Consider the following 27,858-nt stretch of genomic DNA (forward strand, 5'->3'; position numbering starts at 1 on the left):
TAGAAAATGTGTGAAACTCCATAGTCAGAAAAAGAGGAAAGAAGTTCTAATAATTATACCTTGCACTTTCTATAGCACTGAAGATTTCAAGCCCTTTACAAATGTCATTTACACCTCATCACACCTTTGTGGGGGAAATATTAGAATGCCTATTTTACAGATGGTTAAACCAAGAGGGCTAATGATTTGCACAAGATCACACAGCGATCCTAGGAATGTTGACTCCTAGTATCCCACTCTAACCACTATACTCCAGTGAGAAGCAGTTGTCAGTGAAGTTCCTGACCGACAAGTGTCCATATCACAAAAAAGTTGCCATCTCCATTAGCAACCTTGTATTCTGTCCAGACATGGGACCAATTCTACTCTGAGGAATAAAACATCTGTTCTTACTGAGCATATGGTGGGTACATTACAGGCCTTCCTGTTTTCAAACCCTGTGCAAGGACATCTGCCTGTGGGTTCATAGAAGCAGCTACTCATTTATCTGTCATCACATTTCAGCACTGCAGACATGTGACTTGAGGGTCTGATTCTGCTCTTGGCTACACTGATGCAAATCAGGAGTGACTGGAGCTACACAAGTGTAAAACCAGTTTGCCTGTGACCAGAATAGTCCTTGAGAATCTGAAGGTTGACCATACCAGACTGAAACTGTAGCAAACAGAGTTCTGAACAGCTCATATTTCAAAGTCCTGACACTCTTGTGAGAGCTTATCTTTAAGTGAAGGATAGATTGTGCAATGCTGTGCCATTAATCTCATTGTTCTGGGGGTGAGAGCAAGCACAGCTCCCAAAGTTTCATATCAGTATCTTTAGTGCTGCTGCTCCAGTTGATGCTTATATGTACTTGAATCACAGGACTTGGTCTAAGGATCCTTGCAGGGTAGGAATGCTGCTCTCTGAGTGCAAGGAGAACACATCCAAAACAAACACTTAACATATTAACTGATCCTTTGTTTTCAAACATTTCCTCTGTATATTTTTCCTTCACCTCACATTTATTCCTCTTTCATCCGCAGTTTTAGAAATCTGTCTCCAGTCAACCGAAGGAGATGGGTTTCAGAGTGGTAGCCATGTTATTCACCAGAATCTAATATCATCACATTGTCCAAATATTAACAACTTTGGGCAGTATAAACTGGCATTGCTTGCTCCAATGTCTCCAATGGACCTATGCCAATTTACATCAGTTGAGGACCTGGCCCTTTGTCCAAAGGTGAATTGTGAATGTTGGATGATTAACCACTTGCATGTTCCCTAACACAGTTGTCGTTAACAAGGGTCTAGGATGATTTCCCTGACCACTCTGGAGGACAGAGGTATTCTGTCCTGGAAGACTAATGGAACCAAAATCAAGGTTTTGGTTTGACCCATTAAAAAGATACAGTTCGGCTATGAAGCTCAGACCCAAACCCAAATGTTTCCAAAGTTCAGGTGTGTTCAGATTTGGGCCCTTCTTCATGTAACAATCTTGTGGCTTTGTGAGATTAAATCACAGAGGCAGTTGATGATGTTACAGTTTTATTACAGTCTCTTTTCCATTTTAAAGACCTTTTGTCAACTGCCTTGTCCATTGCATTCATAGTACAAACTTCTCTTTATAGCACTGCTGGTGTCACGGTACAATCCCTGTTAGCCATCATAGAATCTATTCCCTCTGCATACCAAAAACCTAGGCATGGGTGTCCCATATAAACCAGAGTTCCTTGTCTCTTTAATTTAGGGCCCAGTGCCAGGTTCCTGACATGCACAGAGATGTATTTATTGAGAATAACATGGTCACTGACATGCCATACTGTATTCTACGTACATGTTTGGAATAGAGATGCCCCCAAACTAAACCCTGGACCCAAACACCTCTGAAGTTTGGTGGTGGAGGAAATCTGAATTTGCAAATGTCTCCTCTCTTTATAATGGGCCAAACCAAATATTCAGGTATAAACAGCCCCATATTTTGAGCTGTGTGCAATCCACATCCAGGTTTTGAGTGATACCCTGTTGTAATATCAATATTTCGCCCTTCTCTAGTGTCTTCAACCAGAGGATCTCAGAGCAGTTTACTGACATTAATTTATTGAGCATCAGAACACCCTGTGAAGTCTTGTAGATGGAGAAAATGAGGAACAGGGAGATGAAATGACTTGCCCATGATCATGCAACGAGTCATTGAGTGAGCTGGGAATAGAACCGAGGAACTGAAATCAATTCCCTAGCTCTGACCTCTGCCTTGCTGTAAAAAATAAGAGTGCAACAATTACCTTTACAAAGGTAAAGCTTATAAAGCCGCCATTAAAAGTTAAGTTCAGATTTGATTGCAGATTTCCACAGCTTCCAGATGTTTGTGTGATACTGGGATCAATATTGAAGTATCCCTTCTTCTGCTGTGGAGACAAAAAAAATTTCCAGTGTATCTCAGTTAGAGACAAAACAAAAAAAGAAACACACAGACACTTAAGAGCTTTCTGAAATTGAATTGATGGGTCTGGATCAATAGCCTTGTGGTTGACTACCATCCAAGAGACCGTAGGCTGCATTATCCAGTCTGATCTCATGCTTCCAGGGACTTAGCACTGCAGATTGCGCTGTTTGTCTCTAACATCATTTCTGCAGACCTGGACTTTAGTCTGACTTGGGCCCTTCAAGGCTGAGAACACTTCAATCTAACCCTCTGTGGGCCTCTCACACATAATAAAACAATGCATCACAATCTGGTGAGGAGAAACCCCGGAGCAGAACAGGTCTGCAGGTTAGAAAGAAGGTCCTTTAGTGGTGTGAGGCACTATGCTTAGCTTTGGACCTTAGTGAGTATCATATGTTTTCATCTGCACTTAGCAGTCATCACATTTAAACAACATTTAGAATCAAAATGAAAACATCCATATTTACAATAGTAAGGATTCAAAACACAAAACAAGTAACCATTTGCTTTGGAAAGGATATAAATTCCAATGCTTCATGGTATAATCCAAACCTCTAACTAATGGAAGTTAGGACAACCTTTTCCCTGTGGGCAGGTTATTCTGTAACCAACTAGTATGGGGTTTCTTGCATGTTCTTCTAAGGCATATGGCACTGACCGCTGCCTGGACCATTGGTCTGATCCTCCTGGCAGTTCCTACGATTCTAAAATATCAAAGAGCCCAAATCAAAGACTTCCATCTTTGAAACGCTGATTGATAATTTCTCATCTCTTTTATGACTCTCCAGTTTAAGCATCTTTTTTAAAACAAATCAGATTGTAACTCACTTACAATTCTGGGAAACAGGTACACTTCTTACACTGATGTCTAATTTTGCGGCATATGGTAATTGAGGGGAATTGCTTTGAAGGAGGCAGGATAAACTCAAACTAATGAAGAAAGATTGGTACAAGCGTCAGATCACGTATCTCTTTAATGCTAATGAATATTGCATCTCACCGTCTTAGAGTTTTGAACAATCAGCTCCAATCCCATTGATGCTTTAATGCAGTTCACACTTCCATTGGAAACGTTGTAGGCTCCAGTAGTGGGTGATGATGGATCAGGTGCGACGGTGGGCCCCACGGTGGCTGTCGTAGCAGGTCTCGTTGTTTGATTCCCTGGAGGAAGGGTTGTCATGTTGGTTCTGGCTGTAGTTTTTGCTGCTGTATGAGTTGTTTGTTTAGTTGGCTGTGTGGTGGTCTTTACAGCTGTCTTCTTGGTTGTTGCTGTAGTTGTTACTGCAAGGGTTGTAGTTTGATTGGTTGGTGATGTAGGCGTTGCAGTTGTAGTTGCTACCCTTGAATGGGTTGTTTGGTTCGTTGGCAGTGTGGTTTTCTCAGTTCTCTGGATGGTTGTCTTGTTAGATGTTTGTGCTGTAGTTGTTACTCTTACATGGGTTGTCGTTTCATTGGTCGGCAGTGGGGGCTTTGCAGTTGTTTTCTTACCTGCTATTGTAGTTGTTAATATTAGATGGGTCGTCTTGCTGGTCAGCTGGGTGTTGTTTTCTCTTGCTTGCGTTGTCATGTTAGGGGCCAATGCTGTTGTTACCGGATGATGGTTTGTTGTTTGGGTGGCAGTGAGTGCAGATGTTCTTTGGCTTAATGAGGTGGTTATAATATTACTTGTCCTGCTGGAGAAAAGCGTGGTGACTACATGGCTGGAAGAAGTTATCTGATATGGGGAAACTGACTGAGCAGAAGTAGTTCTCTGTAGGAACGAAGTAGATTGTGGGGTTGATTTGAGCTCCATCTCATAATTCCCCACATCAGCATGGCAGGATAAAAATGCTGCAAAGGAGTAAACAGGTCATTAGACTAGTAACCTTCATTGCTTATAACCTGTTGATATCTACAGTATCCCTCTGGTTTTGTAATAAGGAGTCTGGTATATTTTGATTCCTCCTGTCCAGGGCCGGCTCTAACTTTTTTGCTGCCCCAAGCAGCAAAAAAAAGCGCCGCCCCCCGAGCCCCCCCCCCCGCCGAGCGCCACGCCGCCGGAACCCCCCCCCAGCGCCGCGCCCCGTGCCACCCCCCCGCCAAGCGCCGCGCCGCCGGAGCCCCCCCCCCGCCAAGCGCCGCACCGCCGAAAACCCCCCCCCCCCCACGGAATGCCGCGCCGCGCCGCCCCCCGCCACCCCAAGATTGGCCGCCCCTTACCAGGTGCCGCCCCAAGCATGTGCTTGGTTGCCTGGTGCCTGGAGCCGGCCCTGCTCCTGTCACTCCATTTATAATGCAAGAAACAGAGCTGACATTCTGTAGAACAACTCCTGTTAAAGAATCTTTTTAGAACAATACCCTAGTCTGTTATATTGTTGCTAACTGGAGAGTTATGCAGCTTGGCACGTTGGGACGTTTCATTTGAAGCGTGGCGCAATGGGGAGCAAAGAAACACCATTAAAATAGTCACAGGACAAACTCTCAGCACCACAGGTTTGCTGGGTGCTGAAGATCTGGGATTCTGATCCTCGTTGCAGCCTTTTTCTATTAGGGAGGCGATGGGTTTAGCTGAATCAGTAACACGAGCGGAAAAAAGAAAAGAATAAAGGTATTTTTTCAAGCAGGTCAGGTCTTTTTATCAAGGAAGAGGGAAGGAATCTGGAGAAGGTACAGATTTTCATAGGTGCTCAATCATCTCATAACATTTCTAAAGCTGCAGTTATTTGTGTAGCCCTATTAGTGTGGAGAGGGTGAGGGAAGGGCATTTGCTCCATTGCACCAGCTGGTCCCTTTGGACCCAGTGGGATGGCAGTGGTGACTGGAAAGCCCAGATTTAGTTGGTGCTGTGATAAATAAGGTGGTGGTGTAGCTCCACCACTACCACCAAGCCAAGGTCAGAGAGAAGGTGTAACCTTGGGAGTTTAATACATGCCTGGAGTGGCAAGTATTAATTTTTAAAATCCTTGCAAGCCCCCACTTCCTGCACTCATGGTGCCAGCTCCCTTTGATGGACAACCAGCCAGCCAGTTAGCTGTATAATCCCACCACTGCCACCATGTCAAGGCTGAATCCCCACTCTGGCACCTCGAGTGCAGAAAGTGGGGGCCCGCAAGGATTTAAAAAATTAATACTTGCCACTCCAGGCTTGTATTAAACTCCCAAGGTTACACCTTCTCTCTGACCTTGGCTTGTTAAACGCTGCCACCACCCAAATGCAACAAAACCCCTTTGAACCCAGGAAGGAGCACTTGGGAATTCCTCCTTGTGGGGTACCCTCAAGCCTTTTCACCCCCCCTCAGGGGAAGAGCTGAGAAAGAAAACAAAGGGAGCTACCCCACACTTTATTTATCACAGATGCACTTGGTTGTTGCTGTTGCTGGCTGCTCTGGGGGAAGGATCCCGAGGGTGCGGGACTTCCATGGTCCTCCCTCTGCAAGCTGCCTCTGTCTGGAAGGTGAATGGGGAGGCCACTGAGGCTAATGCCCCAGGCAGCTACCTCTTGTCCAGCTTCAACACCGAAATAACCCTCCCTCTGACTGCACAGCCCCCTAGTTGTCACCTACCACCCCACGCTAGGATCCATATGGGGTATCATCAAACAACTACAACCCACGCTAGGATCCATATGGGGTATCATCAAACAACTACAACCCATAGTCGATGGGGACCCATCCTGAAAAAAATCTTTCCTGAACCTTCTTTTCTGGCCTTCAAACAACCCCCCAACCTCTCCAAGCTCATCCTCAGAAGTAAGCTCCCCACAGACAAGGACCCATCAACTCAAAGTGGCACCAGACCCTGCCAGAACACCAGATGCAAAACCTGCAGATATATCTCCACTGCTACAGTGATCAACACCCTCCCACAGCACACCTTTCAAGAACCATGGAGCTTATACATGCCTAGCATAACATGCAGTGTACCTCATCCAGTGCACTCAATGTCCCACTAACAACTTCATGGGTGAAACCAGACCATCACTACATGCTCAAATGAACTCACACAGGAAAATGAGACAAGACAAAAACACCGTATCACCTGTGGGTGAACACTTTTCACAACGTGATCACTCTATAGCTGACCTATCAGTCCTCATCCTCAAAGGAAACCTGCACGACACTTTCAAATGACGAGCCTGGGAGCGTAAATTCATCACTCTGCTAGACACTAAAAATCATGGACTGAATAGAGACACTGGATTTATGGCTTATTAACCCACTAACAGCACCTCCCCCCAGCTGATTTCTCCAGCCCCATCCTTATTTTCCTCCCTATGACTGGAGGGGTGTTAATGGGCCACCTTGAATGGTCCCATGAAATGTGTGTTTACTCCTTATGCTAACCAATCTATAGTTAGCAGTACTGTAAGTAGCATAACTCCTTATACTAAACCTTGTATTTAGCAGTGACACTTTGAGTTAGGCCATGTCTACACTAGAGAGCTTACAGCGGCACAGCTGTACTGATGCACTCGTGTAGCCGCTCTATGCTGACAGGAGAGAGCTCTCCTGTTGACATAATAAAGCCACCTCCACGAGCGGCAGTCGCTTTGTCAGTGGGAGAAGCGCTCAAGCCGACATAGTGTTGTGCACACGACCACTTATACGGGCATAATTTATGTCACTCGGGAGTGGAATAGTCACCCCCTGGAGAGACATACATTTTGCCGATATAAGTGGTAGCATAGGCGCCAACTCTGTGGGTGCTCCAGGGCTGGAGCACCCACGGGGGGAAATTAGTGGGTGCTCTGCACCCACTGGCAGCCAAGCTCCCCTGCCCACCCCCGCCCCACTTCCTCCGCCTCCTCCCCTGAGTGCGCCGCACCCCCCCTCCCCCGCCTACCTCCCAGTGCTTCCCACCCGGCCACCACCCAACAGTTGTTTGGCCGCTCCAGGAGGCGGGGGAGGTGCGGGAACGTGGTGCGCTCAGGGGAGGAGGCGGGGCCGAGGCGGGGATTTGGGGAAAATTAATGGAGATATCCTATCTCCTAGAACTGGAAGGGACCTTGAAAGGTCATCGAGTCCAGCCCCCTGCCTTCACTAGCAGGACCAAGTTCTGATTTTGCCCCAGATCCCTAAGTGGCCCCCTTAAGGATTGAACTCACAACCCTGGGTTTAACAGGCCAATGCTCAAACCACTGAGCTATCCCTCTGACTTCTGAAGGAGTCAGAATAGGGGCAGGGAGGGGGCAGAGTTGGGGCGGGGACTTTGGGGAAGGGGTTGGAATGGGGGTGGGGCAGAGGTGGGAGGGGTGGAGTCAGGGCGGGGCTGGGGGCAGAGAGGGGTAGAGCACCCACCGGCGGGAGCAGAAATTGGTGCCTATGAGTGGTAGTGTAGACATGGCTTTAGTTTCCCAGACCTGAAGAAGAGCCCTCTGTAGCACGAAAGCTTGTCTCTCTCACCACCAGAAGTTAGTGCAATAAAATCTATTACCTCATGCTCACTATTGTCTCACCAGTACCATAGGCAGCCTACAGTGTACACTGGAAAGAAGGATTTTATTATCCCTGGATGGGGCAGGTGTAAGTATCCTTTTTATTAAGCTGGCCAAGGACCACAGAAAAGGTTAATTTCATCAACGTAGCACTCCACCTCTGATCAGGGCTCACTTTAGGACGAGTATGGCAGGATCAGACGGGATACTTAAATGGTCAGCCATGTAGCAGCCAGTGTTGGGGTCCAGCAGACAGACTATAGAAGCTTTCCCTGGCAGACTGCCTCTCTATTCCCAACCCCTCGCCATCCTCCTCTTCCCCCCCCCCTTTTTTAAACTGCTTAACAGACTCGGGCTGGGCAGGACCAGCACAACTCCAGTGCGTCAGGTGAAATGTTTGTGGGAGACAAAGTCCCAAGGAATGAGTGCAAACCATGTGTCTATACTGGGCAGCCTACGCTCAAAAAGGGAAGTGATGCACTGGGAGTTCCCAAGGGGATAGTCCCAAGGAAAGATCAGGCCTCTAAAGTAGCTCTCCTTAAAGAGAAACAAGGTTCAAAGTCTAATGTTATGTTGCTTTTTGGTAAATATCTAAAAAGATTAAAAACAACAACAATTTTTCTCATGGGATGAGATTTCAGACTTTGCAACATTTACAGAAAGTTTATATTGTGCCTCTTGCAGAACCTATGAGTTGGCTACAATCTCACTACTTGCACCCAAAAAAAAGCTCTTCAGCTCCTAAACCTACACAAGCAATTTAAAAAAGAACATTCTGAAGTATAAAAGGGTTGTGAGTATAACTCTGTGTGAGTGTAGGGGTAGGGGAAGGGGACAGGCACTGTATAAACAAAGCCAAGTTAAGAGAAGTCATAAGTGTCCTGACCAATTATATATTCTTTGAAGTGCAACAAATCCAGGAAGTAGGTAAAGTGTTTTCCCTTCTTGTTTAGCTGAAATAACAGAACAGAAATCGCTTCCCCATTACTGGGTGAGCAGGTACCCTTAGATCCAAAATGATTCATGTTCCAGGCAAAGCATGTGGTCTATGAGTGAAGATCTTCACTAAGTTAGCTGAGAAGTTTATTTTAACTTAGTCCATCTGGGAGGGGGTTATATAAGAATCTGCACCCAAATTATACAGAGGCCGGGATTTGAGATTCAGATTCTAGGTTAAATCAGGCCTAGAGGGAGGTTCAGATTAATTGGTTCTGGAATCTCACAAACTGTTCTTATGTTTGTTTGTTTGTTTTTTTGTCCAAAATGGCAGAACATCTGATCATGCAAAATGTCCACCATCATAGGATATATCCAAACTGGATCCAGAAAATAAGACCTTTTTGATTTTGGATCCAGTCTTGAACCAAAACCATTGGAGTGGATACAGATATATGGGTCTGATTCTGACCCCACCACTACCCCTCAAAAAAATTGTGCAGAGGAGTGAGGGTTGTGAATTATATGCCCCAGATCAGCCTTGCCTCTAATCTTGACCTGTTTTCATTTCAGCGTTGAAAGGACTATATTTCACTTTAGTTCTAGCTATTACTATAATCTGAAAATACAATTCAATGCAATAGAAGGGTCACATCTAGTTAGCATGACTGACATCTCAGATAATAAATATTTGTTATCAGTAGAGATCTAATTATGCCAACATGCTTTTATAGTCATATTTGAACTTATCTTCCCAATTCAGACTCTCCTGGACTTTAATTTAGTTGCTCTGGCAGCAGTTGTATTATCCCCTTGCTTATGGTCATATTGACCATGGCCCATAGAGAGCAAATGCAGTTGCTTTGTTCTATCTACTGTGATGGGGCAAGGCCAAATGACTATACGAAAGTAGTGAGAAACAGGTATATTAGCCCCAGGCTAAACAAATCCCTGTTACCATGGTAACCAAATGGCAGTTGCTCCAGGTTAATCAAGACACCTGGGACCAATTAAGATCCTTCTAGAAAGCAGTGGAGACAACTAGGTTGATTGGGACACCTGAAGCCAATCAAGGGCTGGCTGGAATGAGTTAAAAGCCTCCCAGTTAGTCAGTTAGAGGTGCATGTCAGGAGCTATAGGAGGAAGCTGTGCTGCTGGAAAAATTGGGCAGGACAAACCCTATCAGGAACAAGGAAGGATGCCCTGAGGTAAGGGTGAAGTAGATGTTGAAGAAGTGGGGGCTGCTGTGGGGAAGTGGTCCAGGGAATTGTCCTTGTCCTGTTTCAAAAAGTCAGCTACCAATAGCTGCTACTATTAGGTCCCTGGGCTGCAGCCTGGAATAGAGGGTGGGCCCGGACTCTTCCCGCCCCCCCCCCCCCGAATTAATCACAGAAACTGTGAGATAACTGAGACTGTGCGAGGGAGGGTTGCTTCTTCCCACCTCCCTTGCTGGCTTATGATGAAAATGGCTCAGTAGGCTGTGACCCTTGCCTCTAGAGAGAGAAGGGCTATGTTGAGGGTCACAGTGAGCCTCTGAGGCTAGCGTAATCCGCGTGGAACCCACTGAGACAAGGTCGGGGCTTTGTCACAACTGGTGTCAGCGGTGGGATCAATTGTTCACAGCGTGTCAGAAGAAAGAGGTTTAAAAAAATGCACTGGGGTTTCGGGGTTTTGTTTTTACCACAATGGAGGAGGCGGTGAGAGCTCTGGTGCAAGCCACAGTGGCCCAGCAGGAGGCGCACCCAGGTTCAGGCGATGGCACAACAGGAGTCTATGTGGCTACAGCAGGAAACCAACCAATTATTAGTGGTCCAGGCAACCCAAGATCAAGCCCTCCTGTGAGAGGTAGTGGACCAGCTGAAGATCCTCACCACCCAGGCCCGGGGATCCGACGGAACGCGAACCCTGAGGGCCGCTGGTTGTCTGCCAAAGATGACGACAGAAGATGACGTAGAGGCATATCTCCTCTCATTCGAAAGGACTGCTCAGCGTGAGGCATGGCCCAGGAGCAGTGGGCCAGCATCCTCGCCCCTTTTTTATGCAGAGAGGCCCAGAAGGCCTACTTTGAGCTGCCTGCCGAGGACGCCGCTGACTATCCCCAGCTGAAGACAGAGATCCTAGCACGATCAGGGGGTGATGGCAGCCAGAGGTTCCATGAGTGGAAATACCAGGAGAACAAACCTCCGAGGTCCCAGCTATTTGACCTCATACAGCCTGAGGCGTGCAGCCAGGAGGAGATTTTGGAGACTTTGGTCATGGACGATTACATGTGGGGACTGCTGCCAGATCTCCACAAATGGGTAAGCCAGAATGAGCTGTCCTCCTATGACAAAATGATCATGCTGGTAGAAAGACAGATGACAGCCAGGGAATTGACCCAACTACCCAAGGAAGGCCCCTTACGAAGCAAGCACCCGACCCCAACTCTGGAAGGTTGGGCGGCCAAACCCCCGGGGAACTCTAGGTGGAAGAAGAAGGGGGCCAAAAACAAGCTGGGAACCCAGAAGGAAGGGAATGGCCTGAGTGGGGGGAACTCTGGGACTAAACCCCCTAACCCACGTGATAGAGGAGTGACTAGAAGCAATTATAGATGTTATGTATGTGGGGAGTGGGGACACAGTGTCCCAGCACCGAGGAGCCTATGCAATGTAACTTGGGGGATTGGGAGGTCCTGTGCTCCCTTATCCACCTTGCGGGGGTCACATTAGCCCTGCATAACTACACCAGGCTGGCGAGAATAAAATCCATAGTGCTTGTGGTCTTGGAGTGCTATCACCCTCATATCGGGTAAGCTGGTAAAAAGTAGCCAGCTGCTACAGGCCAAACGCATAGCAGTGACGTGTGTACATGGGGCCGTAAGCCATTACTCCACCATCCCAGTGGAGATGGAGGTTCAGGGGAACCCCATTGAGGTGACAGTGGGCACAGTTCCTAAACTCCCAAATCCTGTAGTCATTGGGAGGGACTATCCAGGGTTTGATAATTTACTTCCCCTGGAGAGGCTGGAGGGAGGAGGGGACCCTGAGGGCAGCGACTCATCGCCGGGAGAATGTCAACCCCCAATGTTTTCCGAGATTTCTCAGGATCTGTTCCCAGCTCCCAAAAAGACCCGGAAGACCAAAAAGAGAGGAAGGCCACAAAGATCTTGAGAACCCGGATCATGACCCAGGGCCAGAAGACTGCCCTAGTAGGCAGATGGACACGGGCAGCAGACAGAAACTTCCACCACGGAAGGGATGGGAAAGATTGGGATACCCTACTGCCTTACCTCAGGTTTTTACCCACAAAAGCTTATGCCCAAATAAATCTGTTAGTCTTTAAGGTGCCACCAGACTCCTTGTTGTTTTTGTAGATACAGACTAACACGGCTACCCCCGATACTTGATGCCTTACCTCATGTTTGCCATCCGGGAAGTCCCGCAAGCCTCCACAGGCTTCTCCCCGTTCAAACTACTATACGGACGCCACCCCCGGGACATATTGGATATAGCCAGAAAAGCCTGGGAAGAGGCGCAAAATCCCGGAAGGAACATAGTTGAGCATGTACTGCAGATGAGAGATTGTATAGCCCAAGTTACGCCCATTGTACGGGAACACTTGGGGAAAGCACAGGAGACCCAACGAACCCATTACAATCACCAAGCAAAGGTTCAACGGTTTCAACTGGGAGACCGAGTGATGGTACTTGTGATGGCGCCCCCCATAAGGCTTTATGGAAATATGCTTATGAATATATATAACATAACTGTAATATGTTCTGTGCTACATATGCCATGTAACATATCTATGTAAAGGTTATGATCTACTGAATCTATTAATCCTGTTTGTATGCATGTATCATTTTTGTACTCAAAGTTATGAATATTGGCCGTGTACAGGCTTGATTTCTAAATAACCTTAGTAGAGTATTTGGTCAGTTTCTGGAGAAAGGAATTCGCAAAGTTAAGTGCCCAATCAAGAAGCACTTTAAATGCATCTTGGAATGCTCCAATCCACATAAGAAGTCTTCCTGGAGACATTCAAGATACCATGTGGGTAATGGCTTCTGCCTGTAAAAACTGAGAGTCATGTATGGACATGTGACTTGCCCAGGTGACTCCAGAACTCCATCTTGGAGCTGGACTTTGCATAGGAGAGACGAGGGGGGTCTCCACCCACAAGAGTCTATTTAAGCCCGTGGGAGACCCCTCCATTTTGTGTTCAGTTGGCTAAAGAGAGAGCCTCTCCACCCCAAGGATATCTGAAAGAAACTGAAACAAAGGACAATAACCACAGGGTTGTGAGTGATTGCTGGACCCAGACTAGAAGGAGACTAGTCTGTAAAAGGAAGCTCACTGGTGAGCTTTTTATCTGTACTTAGTTGTATTACTGTATTAGACTTAGATTTGCGTGTTTTATTTTATTTTACTTGGTAATTCACTTTGTTCTGTCTGTTACTACTTGGAATCACTTAAATCCTACTTTCTGTATTTAATAAAATCACTTTTTACTTATTAATTAACCCAGGGTATGTATTAATACCTGGGGGGGCAAACAGCTGTGCATCTCTCTCTATCAGTGTTATAGAGGGCTAACAATTTATGAGTTTACCCTGTATAAGCGTTATACAGGGTAAAATGGATTTATTTGGGTTTAGACCCCACTGGGAGTTGGGCACCTGAGTGTTAAAGATAAGAACTCTTCTGTAAGCGGCTTTCAGTTAAGCCTGCAGCTTTGGAGCAAGTAATTCAGACCCCGGGTCTGTGTTGGAGCAGACGGGCAGGTCTGGCTCAGCAAGACAGGGTGCTGGGGTCCCGAGCTGGCAGGGAAAGCAGCGGCAGAAGTAGACTTGACACATCAGGTGGCAGCTCCCAAGGGGGGTTCTGTGATTGATAGCCCGTCACAGTACTGGTACTCACAGCATAGCGTAAACTTTTGGCCCAGTGGCAGGGACCCTACGAAGTGGTCGAAGCTGTGGGGGAGGTGAACTATAAGGTGCGGCAACCAGGCCTCCGGAAACCGGAGCAAATTTACCACATCAGTCTTCTAAAACCTTGGCATGACTGAGAGGCATGCTTAGTCACCCAGGAGGCCCTTCCCCAAGAGGATAACCTACACAAGCAAGTGAGGATATCAGCCGACTTGACGCCTAACCAAAAAGTCGAGGCAGCCGACGTGATCAACTGCAACTGAGATGTGTTCTCTATGAAACTGGGGCGGACAAGTGAGACCTATCACCATATCTGCACTATCTCTGTAGCCAAGGTAACATTGAGACCCTACCGATTCCCAGCAGCCAAAAGAGAAGAGATCAAGGCCAAAGTGAAGAAGATGTTAGAATTAGGGGTCATTGAAGAATCTCAATCAGTGGTCCAGTCCAATTGTACTAGTGCCCAAACCTGATGATACCACAAGATTCTATAATGACTTTCGCCGATTGAATGAAGTATCCTAATTCAATGCATACCCCATGCCACACATCAACAAACTAGTTGACTGACTGGGTAGTGCCCGATTCCTGACACCCTTTTGTCAAATCCAGGGTAATTGGCAGATTCCCCTGACCAAAGAAGCTAAAGAAAAGACAGCGTTCTCCACCCCGGAGAGGCTATTCCAGTACACCGTCCTCCCTTTCGGGCTACATGGGGCCCTGGCCACTTTCCAGTGTTTCATGGATAAGTTGCTGCACCCCCATACTAGTTATGCAGCCACATACCTAGATGATGTAATCATCCATACACCAGACTGGGGAACCCACTTGGAGAAAGTTGAGGCAGTACTGCGCACCTTAAGGTGGGCTGGCCTCACTGCTAATCCTGCTAAATGTGCCGTAGGGCTAGCAGAGGCTAAGTACCTGTGGTATATTGTAGGAAGGGGAACAGTGAAGCCCCAAATGAATAAGCTAGAGGCGATTCAAAACTGGCCCCAGCCGATCCAGAAGAAGCAGGTCTGCAGGTTCCTAGGCGTGGTAGGGTATTGCCGATGTTTTATTCCCTACTTCACCACTAGGGCAAGTCCCCTAACGGACCTGGTAAAGGCCTGCTGTCCAGACATGGTGAAGTGGACCAACGCAGCAGAGGGGACATTCACAGACCTTCGGACAGCCCTCTATAATGACCCGTACTCAGAGCCCCAGACTTTAACAAGGAATTTATTTTACAAACAGATGCTTCCGAGGTGGGGTTGGGGGATGTTCTGTCACAAACAGTGGGAGAAGAGGAACACCCGATCCTCTACCTAAGCAGAAAGCTTCTCCCAAGAGAACAGAAATACGCAGTAGTCGAAAGAGAATGCCTTGCTGTCCAATGGGCCATGGAGACCCTGCGTTATTACCTGTTAGGCCAGTGATTTACACTTGTGACGGGCCATGCACTCCTCCAGTGGATGCAGCGGAATAAGGAAAAGAATGCAATGGTCACCAGTTGGTTCTTATCCCTACAACCGTTCCAGTTCCGCATACGGCACAGGGCTGGAAGACACCATGGCAATGCTGATGGCCTGTCACGAGTACACTGCCTGGCATCCCAAGTTGCCCTACTCCATGGTGTTGAGCGGGGGGGGGTCTCATGGAAGGGATTGAGTGGGGGCGGAGTCGGAGGCAGAGCAGGGGGCTTTTGTATCTTTATATGAAAAGGTGGTCAGTGATGCGGCCCTCAGGCCAATGTACTAGTCCTCATGTGGCCCACGTGGTGATTTGAGTTTGAGATCCCTGCCCTAGAGAGAGAAGGGCTACGTGGAGGGTCACAGTGAGCCTCTACGGCTAGCGTAATCTGCCTGGAAGCGTGGGACCCACTGAGACAAGGTCGGAGCTTTGTCACACTACCCAGAGTTGCGGTTTGGCGCATTAGCCCGACAAAAATAGAAAAGAGGAAGCTGTAAGTTAACTCGTTTTCGTGAAGGTTGTGAAACAGCCTTAAATTTAAATTAATTTAGATAGAGAAGACACGACCAGAGTTCAGTACTGCTCAGCTCTTGGTACAAAACAATTTCAATATCCATTTTGATAATGTTTTCAATTTAAAATTCAGAGGAAAAAAATTAAGGGACAGGAAATTTTTCACCAAAAGAAACATTTTCAAAATATATTTTTCATTAAAATGTCATTTTTGGATGGAAAAACATTTCCTTTGGAAAATTTCAACCAGCTCCTCTCGTTAGGCTAGAAAAGCAAAAAGGAAGCCATCACTTGATAGGTCTCCACATGGCCAGTCCTGGTCACTAGCAAACCCCCAAATCTCTCCCCCAGACTAACGTCCATAGCGGGTTTTTTTGTGCCTCTGAGTCAGAGTGTTGTCACTTTTACACCATTCAGGTGGCTCACTCCAGCTTCTGAAAAGACGTTTGGACGAGCGAGCTTCATCCCCGAGAACATGTCCCATTGCTTGCTGGGTGAGCTTGGCTGCCGGTGGGTGCAGAGCACCCACTAATTTTTCCCCGTGGGTGCTCCAGCCCCGGAGCACCCACGGAGTCAGCGCCTATGCACAGCTCCAGCTCAGAACAAGCACCCAGTCTTATGGGCCTCGGTAGCCCCAATCCTTCCAACCCTTCTCTAAGGATTGGGGCCTCCATGAACCAGGGGTCCTGTGTGTTGGCTGGATCAGGAAGATGGCCCTGAGCCTGTATAAAATCAGCCTATTTACATCTAAAACTCCTTTCTTAGTCTGTTGGTCTCTGGAGAATCCAGTTCGAACTACCCTTTCTTGGAGGGGCGGGGGGAGGAGGGGGTTGTGGCTTCAATGGGCTGATAATGGAGGAAGTACATTACCATCCCCCTTCCACTAGAGGAGTTGCATATAATGCCACAGACACCGCTGCATTTTTAATACAATGTACCCCAAAGGTAATAACCCTAATTCAATCAGGTGTAACTTAAACTGCTGTATATTGAATTATCTTATTTCTATAAGACTTATTCAGGATATTGTCAGTCTGTCACAGCCCCCATCTCATTTTTGTGTCAGAATGACTCAAAGCTGTATAGAAACCCTCTGCTGCTCCCCCAGCAGTTCCTTTTCTGAGAACTTTTAACTTTTTTAAAGCCTCTCTTTCCACCTTGGCTGATGTAGGATTCAGTTCGTGAATGTTGCAGACCCTGAACTGCATTTTTTTTTTTTTTATCCCTGCAGCTCTTTCAGCTTTACTAGAGCTCAAGAGTTCTGAAATCGAAGGAACAGGGCAGTTTTCAAAGTTCCCTTTTACTAATCCGGGTTTGAAATCTCCATTTTCACGCATTGATGGCAGAGAAGATGGCCACTGATTCAGGCTGCGATTGTCACTGCCACCAAAGGAATTTAGACAACACCCAGTTTTCATGAATGTCAATGGAGATTGTGCATCTGAAGCCCTTAAAAAGTAACAGAGGGTCCTGTGGCACCTTTAAGACTAACAGAAGTATTGGGAGCATAAGCTTTCGTGGGTAAGAACCTCATTTCTTCAGATGCAAGTGAAGAAGTGAGGTTCTTACCCACGAAAGCTTATGCTCCCAATACTTCTGTTAGTCTTAAAGGTGCCACAGGACCCTCTGTTACTTTTTACAGATTCAGACTAACACGGCTACCCCTCTGATACTTGAAGCCCTTAAGTGGCTCTGAAAATCTCAACCTTTGTTCCTTTAAGTAAGACAATATCCCATGTTTTTACAGCGATCCGAGCCCCTTCTACTCTCTTCTCCCCTACCTGTTCCCCCTCATCCCCCTTCATGTCCCTTACTTTGTTTAAGATATCTCCTCCTAAGTAAACTCCCCCCACCCCCAAAAAGTGTGGAACTAACATGTTTGCTGCCATCGCATTCTTCTCTCTGCTTTTGTGTTCTACCCCTTCCCCCACCCTGTGTCTGGCTGGTCTATTTAGATTGTAAGATCTTTGGAGCAGGGACCGTTTACTACTCTGTTTGTACAGTGCCTAGCACGATGAGGCCCTGATCTTGCTTGACCCTTAGGCACTACCATAGTAAACCGGATTATTAATAATAATAATAATAGCTATTGGGTGAGGCAATAAAGAAACTGGCCAATATATTTTTCTCTCATCCAAATCCTTTCGCCCAGCTTTACGCTCAGAGACACTAACTGCTCAGGGGCCACTCAGGGTTTTCCCTTTTTATGCTGAACCCAATATATGGCTGCTTTTAATTGATGGACTTGGTAATCGGGACAAACATAAGGCCTGATCCAGCATTTATTGCAGTCAATGGAACTATTCCCATTGGTTCCAGCTGGCTTTGGATCAAGGCCTTCAGGAAGTGGGAATCCACCTAATTTAGTTGTTTTATAAAGGGCCAGATCCAGTGGGAGCTTTTCAGGCCCCCAAACACTGGATCAGGCCCCCAGCCTTTGACTCCAGGCTTCCCTTCCCCCAACCACACACAGAAATTTTACTCTGCAGACTTTTCAAAAACTCATACAGAATTTCTAAAAGGGAGAATCTGAAATAGGAAAAGATCCTAGGGAGCAGCTTCCCTCTGATTAAAGGCAGCACAACATTATCGGTTCATTTCATTTCCCCCAGTCTCATTCCACTCTCCTTTACAGCGATATGCATTCAAAGCAACTCCTGTGGGCTCCAGCGGAGCTATTCCAGATATACCCCAGGATACCAGGAAGCAGAATTTGCCCAGGTTTATTCCTGAAGTTGCTGTTCGTACAATTGATCTGATGTTTCTCCTGCTCAGCGTATTGCTGTGGTTAATGCTGCTCAGGATTTTTGACACTATTCTTATAAGCTTCCTGCACATTAGGTGCGAATAATCAGTGCAGAACGCCACAGCAGAGCCACCAAGCCATTATTCAAAGGCTAGATAGTTTCATCTATTTCCTCAAGTGATATTTCTTAGTTAATGCAGGTATTAAGAGATGTCTTAATACTTTGGGCCAGATCCTCAACTGGTGTAAATCAATGTAGCTCCACTGACTTCAGTGGAGTGATGCTGATTTACACTAGCTCAGGATCTAGCTCTTTGACTTTTATTTACACTTTTGTTTAGATTAATCTCATGTAACTGGTTTTCCCCTCGCTCCTGTCCTGGTACCATATAGATGAATGTCTCTCCATTAACTGTGCATTAGCCAGTTTAGGTGCCCGGCATGGGCTTTATCTAACTCTTAATAATTTCTGTGAGCTCTGTGGATTTGTTTGGGGATCTCGTTAACTCAACTCACCTGCTACTTATTAATGCGTTTACCTTACCTACCATAAGCTCAGGGTTACTTTCAACACAGACTGCAAGGAAAAATATCTTAAGCAAAAACTTAGAACAGTGGCTACACCAAAGCTTAAGGTATAGTCATATTTACTAGCACATTTCTGAGCAATGGAAACATATTAATTACATCATTATTTATAGGAGCAAATTTGTTCTCCTGATACTTGTTCTCCATGTGTTAATCTGTTATTAAAAGTAATTTTTTTTAATGCAAAGAAACACAAACTTGCAATGACCAGAGGTCGCATTTGATGTGATAAAGCACTAGGAAGGCTATAACTCACCACAGGCGACGTTTAGCAGTACCACCTCCAGACCACGCCTGCCCATGGTGGAGGCAGGATCGAGACTAGCTGCAGTTGTGTGGTAAGGTGCTGCTCTTCTTCTTGCAGGGCTGAAAGGTAAGGAACCAATGCCTGCCCAAAGGCAGATAAATTTCAAACTGTGCAGACACCACTAAGTCACATGAACAGAGAGGCAGGGGTGGAGCAGGGGGGAGCCAGTGTCTTCTCAGTGTTAAGCCACCACAGAGGAAAAGGTTGATGGTGGCTGGAAAATGAAAACAGGAATAAGGACTGGTGTTCTAAGCAAGGTGTTTCATTCCCTCCCTGCAGCCCATCAAGTGGGTAGCAAGAATTTATACAGAGTGGCTTAATGTTGTCCCTAGGTTTCTAGCTTCTAGTTATGTCTATCTGATGCCTGTCTTTGAAGGCTGCAGTTTTAATGATTGAAAATACTGAGCATTAAATGGGGACCAGCGAGAGAAAGTTACTTTGCCCCAGTGTGTTTTTTTAAAAAAAAGTGTGTGTGTGGGGGGGAATTCTTTATTTAAATTTAGGGCTGGGAGAGGTAGAGGTTTGCACACTTACAGTGCACTGAGTGGGGCAGGTGCAAGAAGCCAGGTCCATCCACCTCCACCCAGACAAAGCCCAGCGAGAATGAGTGGGATGAGGGGCCAAAGCCTGCTGGCTGGCAGTTCCTGAGCACTCCGGGAGCTGACTAGCATACCTGATCATGCTCCATGATCTCAGTGAGGTGTGACCACCTGGGTTTAACATGGCCAGCAGGGGCAAGAGCATAGCCAGGTCCAGCTGCACCCCTCAACACATGGTAATGACATGTTGAGATGTACGAATACTGTATTTTGACAACCAGCATAACTCCGATTCTCATACAGAGAATCAGGTCCTCCCTATACAATAGGAGAATTTAACCATCCGCATTTGCATAAGATGATATGATAATTTCACCATTGGTGTACTTATAAACTGCTACTGCACTCTAGCAACATGAACCCCACCCTCAGTTCTGTTCAGGGACTCTGGAATAATATCTGGGCTGTGCCTTCCATATAAATCTTTGCCATGAAGGGCTTTAAGCTAGTGTATTTCCAACTCCTACTGTATGGTTAACAAGAGAGCTGCCACCCTCTAGTGGACAATGGGCTGTATTACAGAGAGCACAGTCACTGAAGGATTTCTTGGTTGGTTTGATTTTTAAACAGGCTGCTTTTGCTCTCTCTCTCTCTCTCTCTCGTACACCTTATTTTTACTTACTTATTTGTATTCAGATTTATAAGAACATCCCACCATGTAGTCTCTGGGCACATGATCAAAAGTTTCAAACAACGTAGCGTCACATCACTTGCTGACAAATATCAACCCAGGAAAACTCACCACAAAATACAGCTCAGTTCGTTCTTTACAACTGGCTCCCTCACCCCACGCTGCACCTCAGATAATCCTTTGAGGAGAGAGATGAGCTATACCTCGACTCTGAGGCTCTGTGGGGCCAAAATGGAGGCAAGTCCTAGACCAGAGGGACCTTCACTGGGAAGTCTGTCTCCACACCTGCAACGTTCATGTCTGATGGCAGAGGCGCCTCAGATGAGCTCAACTGTCAGGTTGGAGCACAGGGTGAAAGAGAGTCTCAGAGGTAGACAGGGCCCCAAACTGTTCAGGTTTTATCGGTCTATTAACACTGTGAATCATGCCCATGTGTAGATATGGAGCCAGGGCAGTTTCTGGAGAACAAGGGTAAAAGTGCTCCATACACGGCTATCACTGAGCTCGTCCTTCTTACCCAGAGCAGTGCAAAGCCTTCTGGGAAGTGGGGAATAGGGAGGGGAAGTCACAAAACAGCCCCCTAAACCTCACACCTGCAAGGAAAAGGACAAGGAGGAAAATGGCAGAATAGAGGGAGAAATAGAAGAGAAAAATAGCCAGAAAATAGAGAGTGTGAGAGATATGGTGTTGCCTGTGATAATTTATGACTCGCATATGTTGGTCTGGGTTTTGCTGTATGTATATTTTGAGTGAATTCAATAGTAGGATTGCCAAGGAGTGCACCAGGAAGGGGGAAGGGAATCCAGATATATGCTGCACAGCAAACACTTGAGGGAGGATGCCGGAGCCAGTTGCTTTGCTGCTCTGGTGTGAGCCCCTGCTGGGATTGCCAGACAGGCTTCCTCAGGAAAGAGGCAGTACCTCTGAAGGGCGGAAATCAAAAGATTCAGGAAGGTGTAAAGAGACACAAACTCCCTTAAGGCCAGAGACATAGGTTTTTGAGACTAAGGACCCGCAGCCTGTTGTGTGGGTTCTGGGGGACGGGGTCCCCATCAGGAGGGCGGTTAGACTCTTGGTAAGACAGACGTGTGTTGTTTTAAAATCCTTTTGCTCTTATGTTTTACTTTGTTCCTACTGTTAAGATTAAACAATATCTTGGTCTTGGTCTGAGACGGCTATCCGATCACTTTATGCAACTCCCAAAGGGAAGAACCGCGGGTACCGCACCCAGTCAGACTGGTTGGGTAAGCAAGGAAGATAAACACGATATGGCAATCCTGGGCCCAGTCTAAAGAAGTGAGAGAATTGCTTGATTCCACCACAGGAGAGCAAAGATCTGAGGCCTGAGAAAGTGCACTCAGCCAGACCAGAGGGGTCACCAACTCTCAACTGTGACAGATAGTGACAGCTCTGCTTAGGGCACCTAGAAAGGGGGGACCCATCCAACCATCCAGCCCAAGGTGGGCTGCACCAGAAAGGTGAGTGCGGCGGTTCCCTCCTCACTGCTCGATCCTGTGGCTGGACCCCTTTAACTTCTAAGTTCTTTTCTGCCCTGAGAATCCCTTGTTTTGTGATGAGGGTGTGAGTGAGTGGGAGATGGCTGACAAGTGAATCTCTTGGGTAATCAGTGTCTTCTTTCCTTTCAGTCACTGCAGCATTCAGTCTTTTCAACCTTCTCCAGAGCAGAAGAGACATTGCTCTCTAATTAAAGGGGTTAACTGAGCAAGGTGGCTGGGGGCAATTCAGACAAAGCTGGGGAGAGAGGCTAACATCTCTCGGTAAAGGCAGATTGCTCACTGGATGGATGTTCCTTCACTTCAATGTAATCAAGAGAGGGACCGAAACTTTCAGGGACTCCCAGACCATTTGCTGCCATAAGCCCACAAGTAGTTCAGCGATAGCTACTGTAACGACTCACAAGCACAACAAGAAGGAGTCAGCTTGACTGACCCCCTTACTGGCCTGGGTAAGCCCCAAAATGTCACATAATGGAGTTACATTAGCGTAAAACCGGTGTGAGATGAGAAATTTTTGGCTCATACAATCTTGGGAAAACATATTCCAGGTTTAGTTGGCTTAATAAATTCTGACAGTTCATGCATTTTTACCTCCTGTCCTTTTGCAGCGTTCCCCCATGCAGTTGGCTCAGGCTGTGCAGATAGCTTGCAAACACACAATTAAAGTCCAAATGACACACTGCAAATACATTGCTTGGGGCCCGTTTATAAATGTGTTGGGGAACCCAGCTACAAATCGGGTTTGTTCCATGATCTGGTTACAGTCTTAGCTTACATGAGTCTTAACCATGCTGTTGAACGCTACGTAAAGCCTTGGATTTCTCTAAGGGTTTAACTTGATTAGGGTGACAAGATGTCCCGATTTTATAGGGACAGTCCCGATATTTGGGGCTTTTTCCTATATAGGCGCCTATTACCCTCCCACCCCTGTCCCGATTTTTCACACTTGCTCTCTGGTCACCCTAAACATGATTCAGGGACACGATTAAGGGAGATCTGTAAAGGAAAAATGGTTTCATATCTTTTGTGGCCAAATATGTGATGGCCATAACTCAGGCTAAACTCAACATAAGCATGAATTTTTCAGCTGTGTAGATGGGACCTTACTAAGCCCCTCTCATTTAAAATGAATGGCAGGCTCATTTTTCTCCTTACATTACACAGAAATACCAACTACACCGAGTGTTTTGTACTACAGTATTTATACTTTTTATAAAGACCAAAGTGTCAGTTCAGAATGGCCTATTTACAGAAATTCCAGATTCACACACTTGGCGGTTGTTGTTATAAATTCATACATTCTGTCCTGACCGGGGTGTGGGGGGAAGGGGAGACAGGCAATTTATCAAGAGAGTTCTGTGCTTTCCCCCTGTCTGATTATCTCTCATCAATCACAATATACAAATACATCATCAACATGGAAAATATGTAAGAATTACAAACCGTACCAATTCTCAGCTGGGCAGAAGAAATCTTAGTAACAACTTTCCACTCCAGCTGCTGGTGGAAATACACAATTTGGCTGCTTTAAATACTTCCGATCATCTAACAGCAAATCAGACCTGAAGCACTTTTTTTTTTTTTTTTTTTTTTAAGGAAGCTCCTGACCTTTCTGCCACCCAAGCCTGGTTGAAATCTCAAAGGCTGGCTATTAAAATGGCTAAGCAATCGGAACGCCAGCCACACAAATCTCGATTCATGCTGGCAATGAAAGCCACCGTTAGAATATGGTTGGGCAACAAGCATTTACTACTGTGTGTCAAGACTGTGGGCCCGCGTCTCTACTCCATAAAACTATGGAGGCTGAGGCCTGGTTATTTTTATAGCATAGACTGGGCCTGAGACCTTGAGAGGTGAAGCCAGTGCTTAATTTGTGCTAGGGCTTGCCTGGGCTGAGCCCCGGCACCTCTGGGCTTGGCACTTCATAGCCCCGGGACCGTTGGGCTTGCTGCGTCAGTTATAAATATTAAAAAAATTGCTTGAGCCCCAGCACCTAATTGCTTGAGCCCTGGCACCTCTTGCATTACAAATTAAGCACTGGTTGAAGCGTTAGGAACCACCATTTTTAAACATCCTGGCAGCTACCGCACCTTCTCCAAACAGCGTAAACGTGTGATGAGACTGTGATTTAGGGCTCATCTACTCAACAAATTGTCGTCAGCTTAAACTTTGACTCCTCATAAAGTAAAAGCATTTAAACTTTATTACAAACTCCTAACAATACGGAACTCAGTCTAAGGTTGATACTACAATGTAAAAACCAGCCCTCTCAGGGTACCCAGCTACAACACAGCAATGGCCAAAATGGATAAAATATGGTCTGAGCTTGTAAAGTGGATGGGAAGGGACCATACAACTGCCTTGGGCTCTCCCATGTGGTAGCAAGGTTCATGGACACAGCTAAAACACTGTTGAAAGCTTGCTATGCAGCAAGAGCATCAAGCATAAGGGGGAAGGATAGCTCAGTGGTTTGAGCATTGGCCTGCGAAACCCAGCGTTGTGAGTTCAGTCCTTAAGGGGGCCATTTAGGGACCTGGGGCAAAAATCTGTCTGGCGATTGGTCCTGCTTTGACCAGGGGGTTGGACTAGATGACCTCCTGAGGTCCCTTCCAACCCTGATATTCTATGAAGTCAATCTAAGCTGTATCTGTGGCCAGCTGTGTTATAACCAGCCCTGAAACCTGAGTGCTGTATCCAATTCACACAGCCAGATGGTAGCGAATGATTAGTCCATTCTCTCCCTCTTCGGTACATTCATGGTATCAGTGTGATCTACAAACCAGGACAAACTTCTGTTTGTTGAAACAGGAAAAAAGTGTCAGAAATGTGCAGAAACTGTTATTAAAAAAGGTGGTGGTGGGGAACTGTTTGTTGCCTTGGTGCACTGAAAGAAAAGAAAACCTGTTCCCTCACTAGCCCCAGGGCGATCAAGTAGGACCCAGCCAGGATGTTATGCTAGTGCTCCTTGAACGTAAAGGGGTATGTGTGTGGGGGGAGACAGCTATCAAACCTGGTGATGCTTCACTGCCCAAGAGGGCACAGACTGGGTGCAGGACGGGGGTCCCCCACCTTAGGTGCACCTGCTGACACCCCATTGGAGGGCTGAGTGAGGAGAGTGTGTAAGCTGACATCTTCTGCACATGACAAAACGTCATCACCCCATTTTACAGACGGGGAAACAGAGGCACTGAGGGGGTAAGTGACTTGGCCCAAGTTAATACTGCAAGAGGCAAAGGCAGGAACAGAACCCAAAGGATTCCTGATTTCCTGTCCTCTAAAAGACAGACCCCGCTGGCTCCCACTCCTGGGAGTCGGATATTTGATCAACAACAATAATGACGTCGATTCCTAGCCTTTCATCTAGAGAGATTCCAAAGTGCAATTTTTGGCCTTTCCACAAGTCAACAATAACAGTACAAATAAATCTTAGGTTTGGCAATTTCATATAAGCCCCCTCCACATGAACGTGCAATAAAAACTCTCTCGCCCCACTGTTTGGGGAAAGGTGGGGGTAAGAGAGAAGCACTGTTACCAGACAGTGCATACACTACTGACAATAACAAGGACGTCACAGTGAAGTTATTCTGTGGGGAAGAAAATGACTTCACTCAAAGATTTCATTGTATTGGGGACTGGAGGAGGGACTCAACTTTGCCCTCAAGTCGCTCATATGATTTCAGTGGACTTCAGCAGGAGTTGTGTGTTCTTCAGGGCAATATTGAGCCTGAATGTTATTTAGTGTAAATGAGATTTATCCCCAGGACAACACGGGCCAAATCCTTATCTCAGTGCAACAGCACTGACTTCAGTAAAGGAGGGAAGGCTCTGGCCCATTGAATCGTGTTTCCTCTAGACACAAATCAGCAAAACAGAAAGCAGCACAAATCAAAGGCATTAGGTATTTGGAGGCTGGATGAGAAACTTGGTGTTCTAAGCCAGCATCCATTCTGTTTGGTACTGCAGTCAAACTCATCATTAAACCAATACGCTCTCTAGGACTCCAATTCAGCAAGGTATAATTAAGCATGTGCCTTAATTTTATCTTCGCTGGGACTATTCACGTGCTTCAATGATTTGCTGTATTATAGTAATTGCGCCACCAAAACCTCCACGATACAAAGAAAAACACTTGTGTCCCTGCAATGAAACTATAGTTCAAACATTATTAATGCATTGTATTATTTTGCCCATGGTACAATTCATAATGAGTGCTTTGCTTTTGGTTTGGCCTTTTCTCCCTTTTTAGTGCTATGAGAGCCTTTAATTTACACGGCGCATCACTAATCATGGTACAAAAAGGGTCTCGTTTAGTCAAAATCAATCACTGCCTTTTGAGCGCTGTAGTGTAATTTCTTTCAGGCCAGTCTTTTTCTGTTTTCACAGTCCTAGGTCAATATTTACGTTTGCGAAAGTTAAGGGACTAGCAGCTTTGTGGGATCTAAAACTCCCATTTTGCATCAAAATGCCTCCATGCAAATGCCGTCAGACCTGCTCTGAACGAGCTAATGATTTCTGTAGGAATTTTACAGATCTACATTATATCCTTATGCTGCAGAGATTTGGTACAGTCTTTAATAAAATATCCTGGAAAGAAGCATTTAACAATAACACTTTATCTACTCCTCAGTGCTTCTAAAGCCCACCTGCCCATTTGCAAATGCCTAAGTATAGTCTGACACCATGTGGGGATGAACCGTACCTACTCCAGAGTCCAGCACACAAAGGAAGTGTACAGCATGCAGTCTACTCAAATGTAGAACGTTAAATGGCATTCAACGGAATTATCAGCACCAAATGTGGAGGGATGTGATCCAAAAACCACGGACTGGGGGAAAGAATCTGTTTATACTGCAAAAAAGACCTCAAAATGTCACAGTAGTTGCCACATCTTGGTTCCTGCCTAACCCTGAATCGCCACCTCTTATTCAAAAGTTGCCAATCCGTCTCCTCCAAAGATCTTGTAAACAGAAGGCCATTCACTGAGAGGAAGCAGTCACACCATTGCTGCGCTAAGCTTCATTGATTCGGGACTTGTATTTCCCCCACCACTACCCTGCCGTTTTCTGTTCCTGTTAATGATCAGTTAGAAATGACTGAAGATATCATTTTCTATCCAGTGGAATTAAGGGAGGCAGCAGAAGGCACAGGAGCAGAGCCAAATGAACGGAAAAACTCCAGGACATTCCCATGGTGAAGCAGTGACTGGTGACCATGTTCTTCTGAAGTAACCCAATGTCCAAGCGATGTCGCCACAAGGTGAGTGCATAGTAACTTTCCACTCTGCTGTCGACCTAATTTAGGCCACATCCTATCAAATGGTTCAATAATCAATGCGAGAAGCATTTTTTTCTGTTCAATGCTGAAGAGGATTTTGATGCTGTTTGAATTTTTAATGCTCCTTCAGTTTTTCAGCTCATGCCGTGGACCTAGCAGCTTTCCTGTCAATGAGGTTGGAATGAATTCTGAAGCTCAGAGCTGTGGGAAAGGTGACTTGATCCAGCATCCACCAAAACAAATAAAGAAGAGGAAGGAGTCCTGAGGAAAACCTGTCCTGCAGTTCAACTCCCAGCCCTCTGTTCTGCCGTTAAGCTTCTGGCCAGCTCACTTTCCTTCATTTCAGTGTCTGCCAGGGCCGTGCTGCATGTATCATTGTACACTTCTGAAAAACAAACACACACATGTTGTCACTACAGTGATATCTCAAGGACTTGTAAGCTACAATATGGGGGTTTGTTATTAATATCCCAGAGTACACAGCAGTAAAATAAAATTTAAAAAACCTAATCTCAACCCTCATGCTTCAAGGCATTAGCTGATCATCAGGT

General features: G+C 46.2%; 2 protein-coding genes across 2 annotated transcripts in view; both read right to left on the reverse strand.

Annotated features, from left to right (window-relative positions):
* LAMP3 (lysosomal associated membrane protein 3) overlaps positions 1-19,281 on the reverse strand; it is a 32,689-nt gene extending 13,408 nt beyond the window's left edge. Inside the window, exons 1-3 of the mRNA XM_065411434.1 lie at positions 19,236-19,281; positions 3,423-4,252; positions 2,262-2,384 (exon numbers count right to left, since the gene is read on the reverse strand). Coding sequence (XP_065267506.1) covers positions 2,262-2,384; positions 3,423-4,252; positions 19,236-19,281 — 999 coding nt within the window. The remainder of the gene's footprint in view (positions 1-2,261; positions 2,385-3,422; positions 4,253-19,235) is intronic.
* Positions 19,282-27,591: 8,310 nt separating this feature from the next.
* Positions 27,592-27,858, reverse strand: part of MCF2L2 (MCF.2 cell line derived transforming sequence-like 2) — a 304,618-nt gene continuing 304,351 nt past the window's right edge. The window contains exon 34 of the mRNA XM_065411462.1: positions 27,592-27,692. Coding sequence (XP_065267534.1) covers positions 27,592-27,692 — 101 coding nt within the window. The remainder of the gene's footprint in view (positions 27,693-27,858) is intronic.

The sequence above is a fragment of the Emys orbicularis genome, chromosome 9 (assembly GCF_028017835.1).
Source record: "Emys orbicularis isolate rEmyOrb1 chromosome 9, rEmyOrb1.hap1, whole genome shotgun sequence".
NCBI lineage: Eukaryota > Metazoa > Chordata > Testudines > Emydidae > Emys > Emys orbicularis.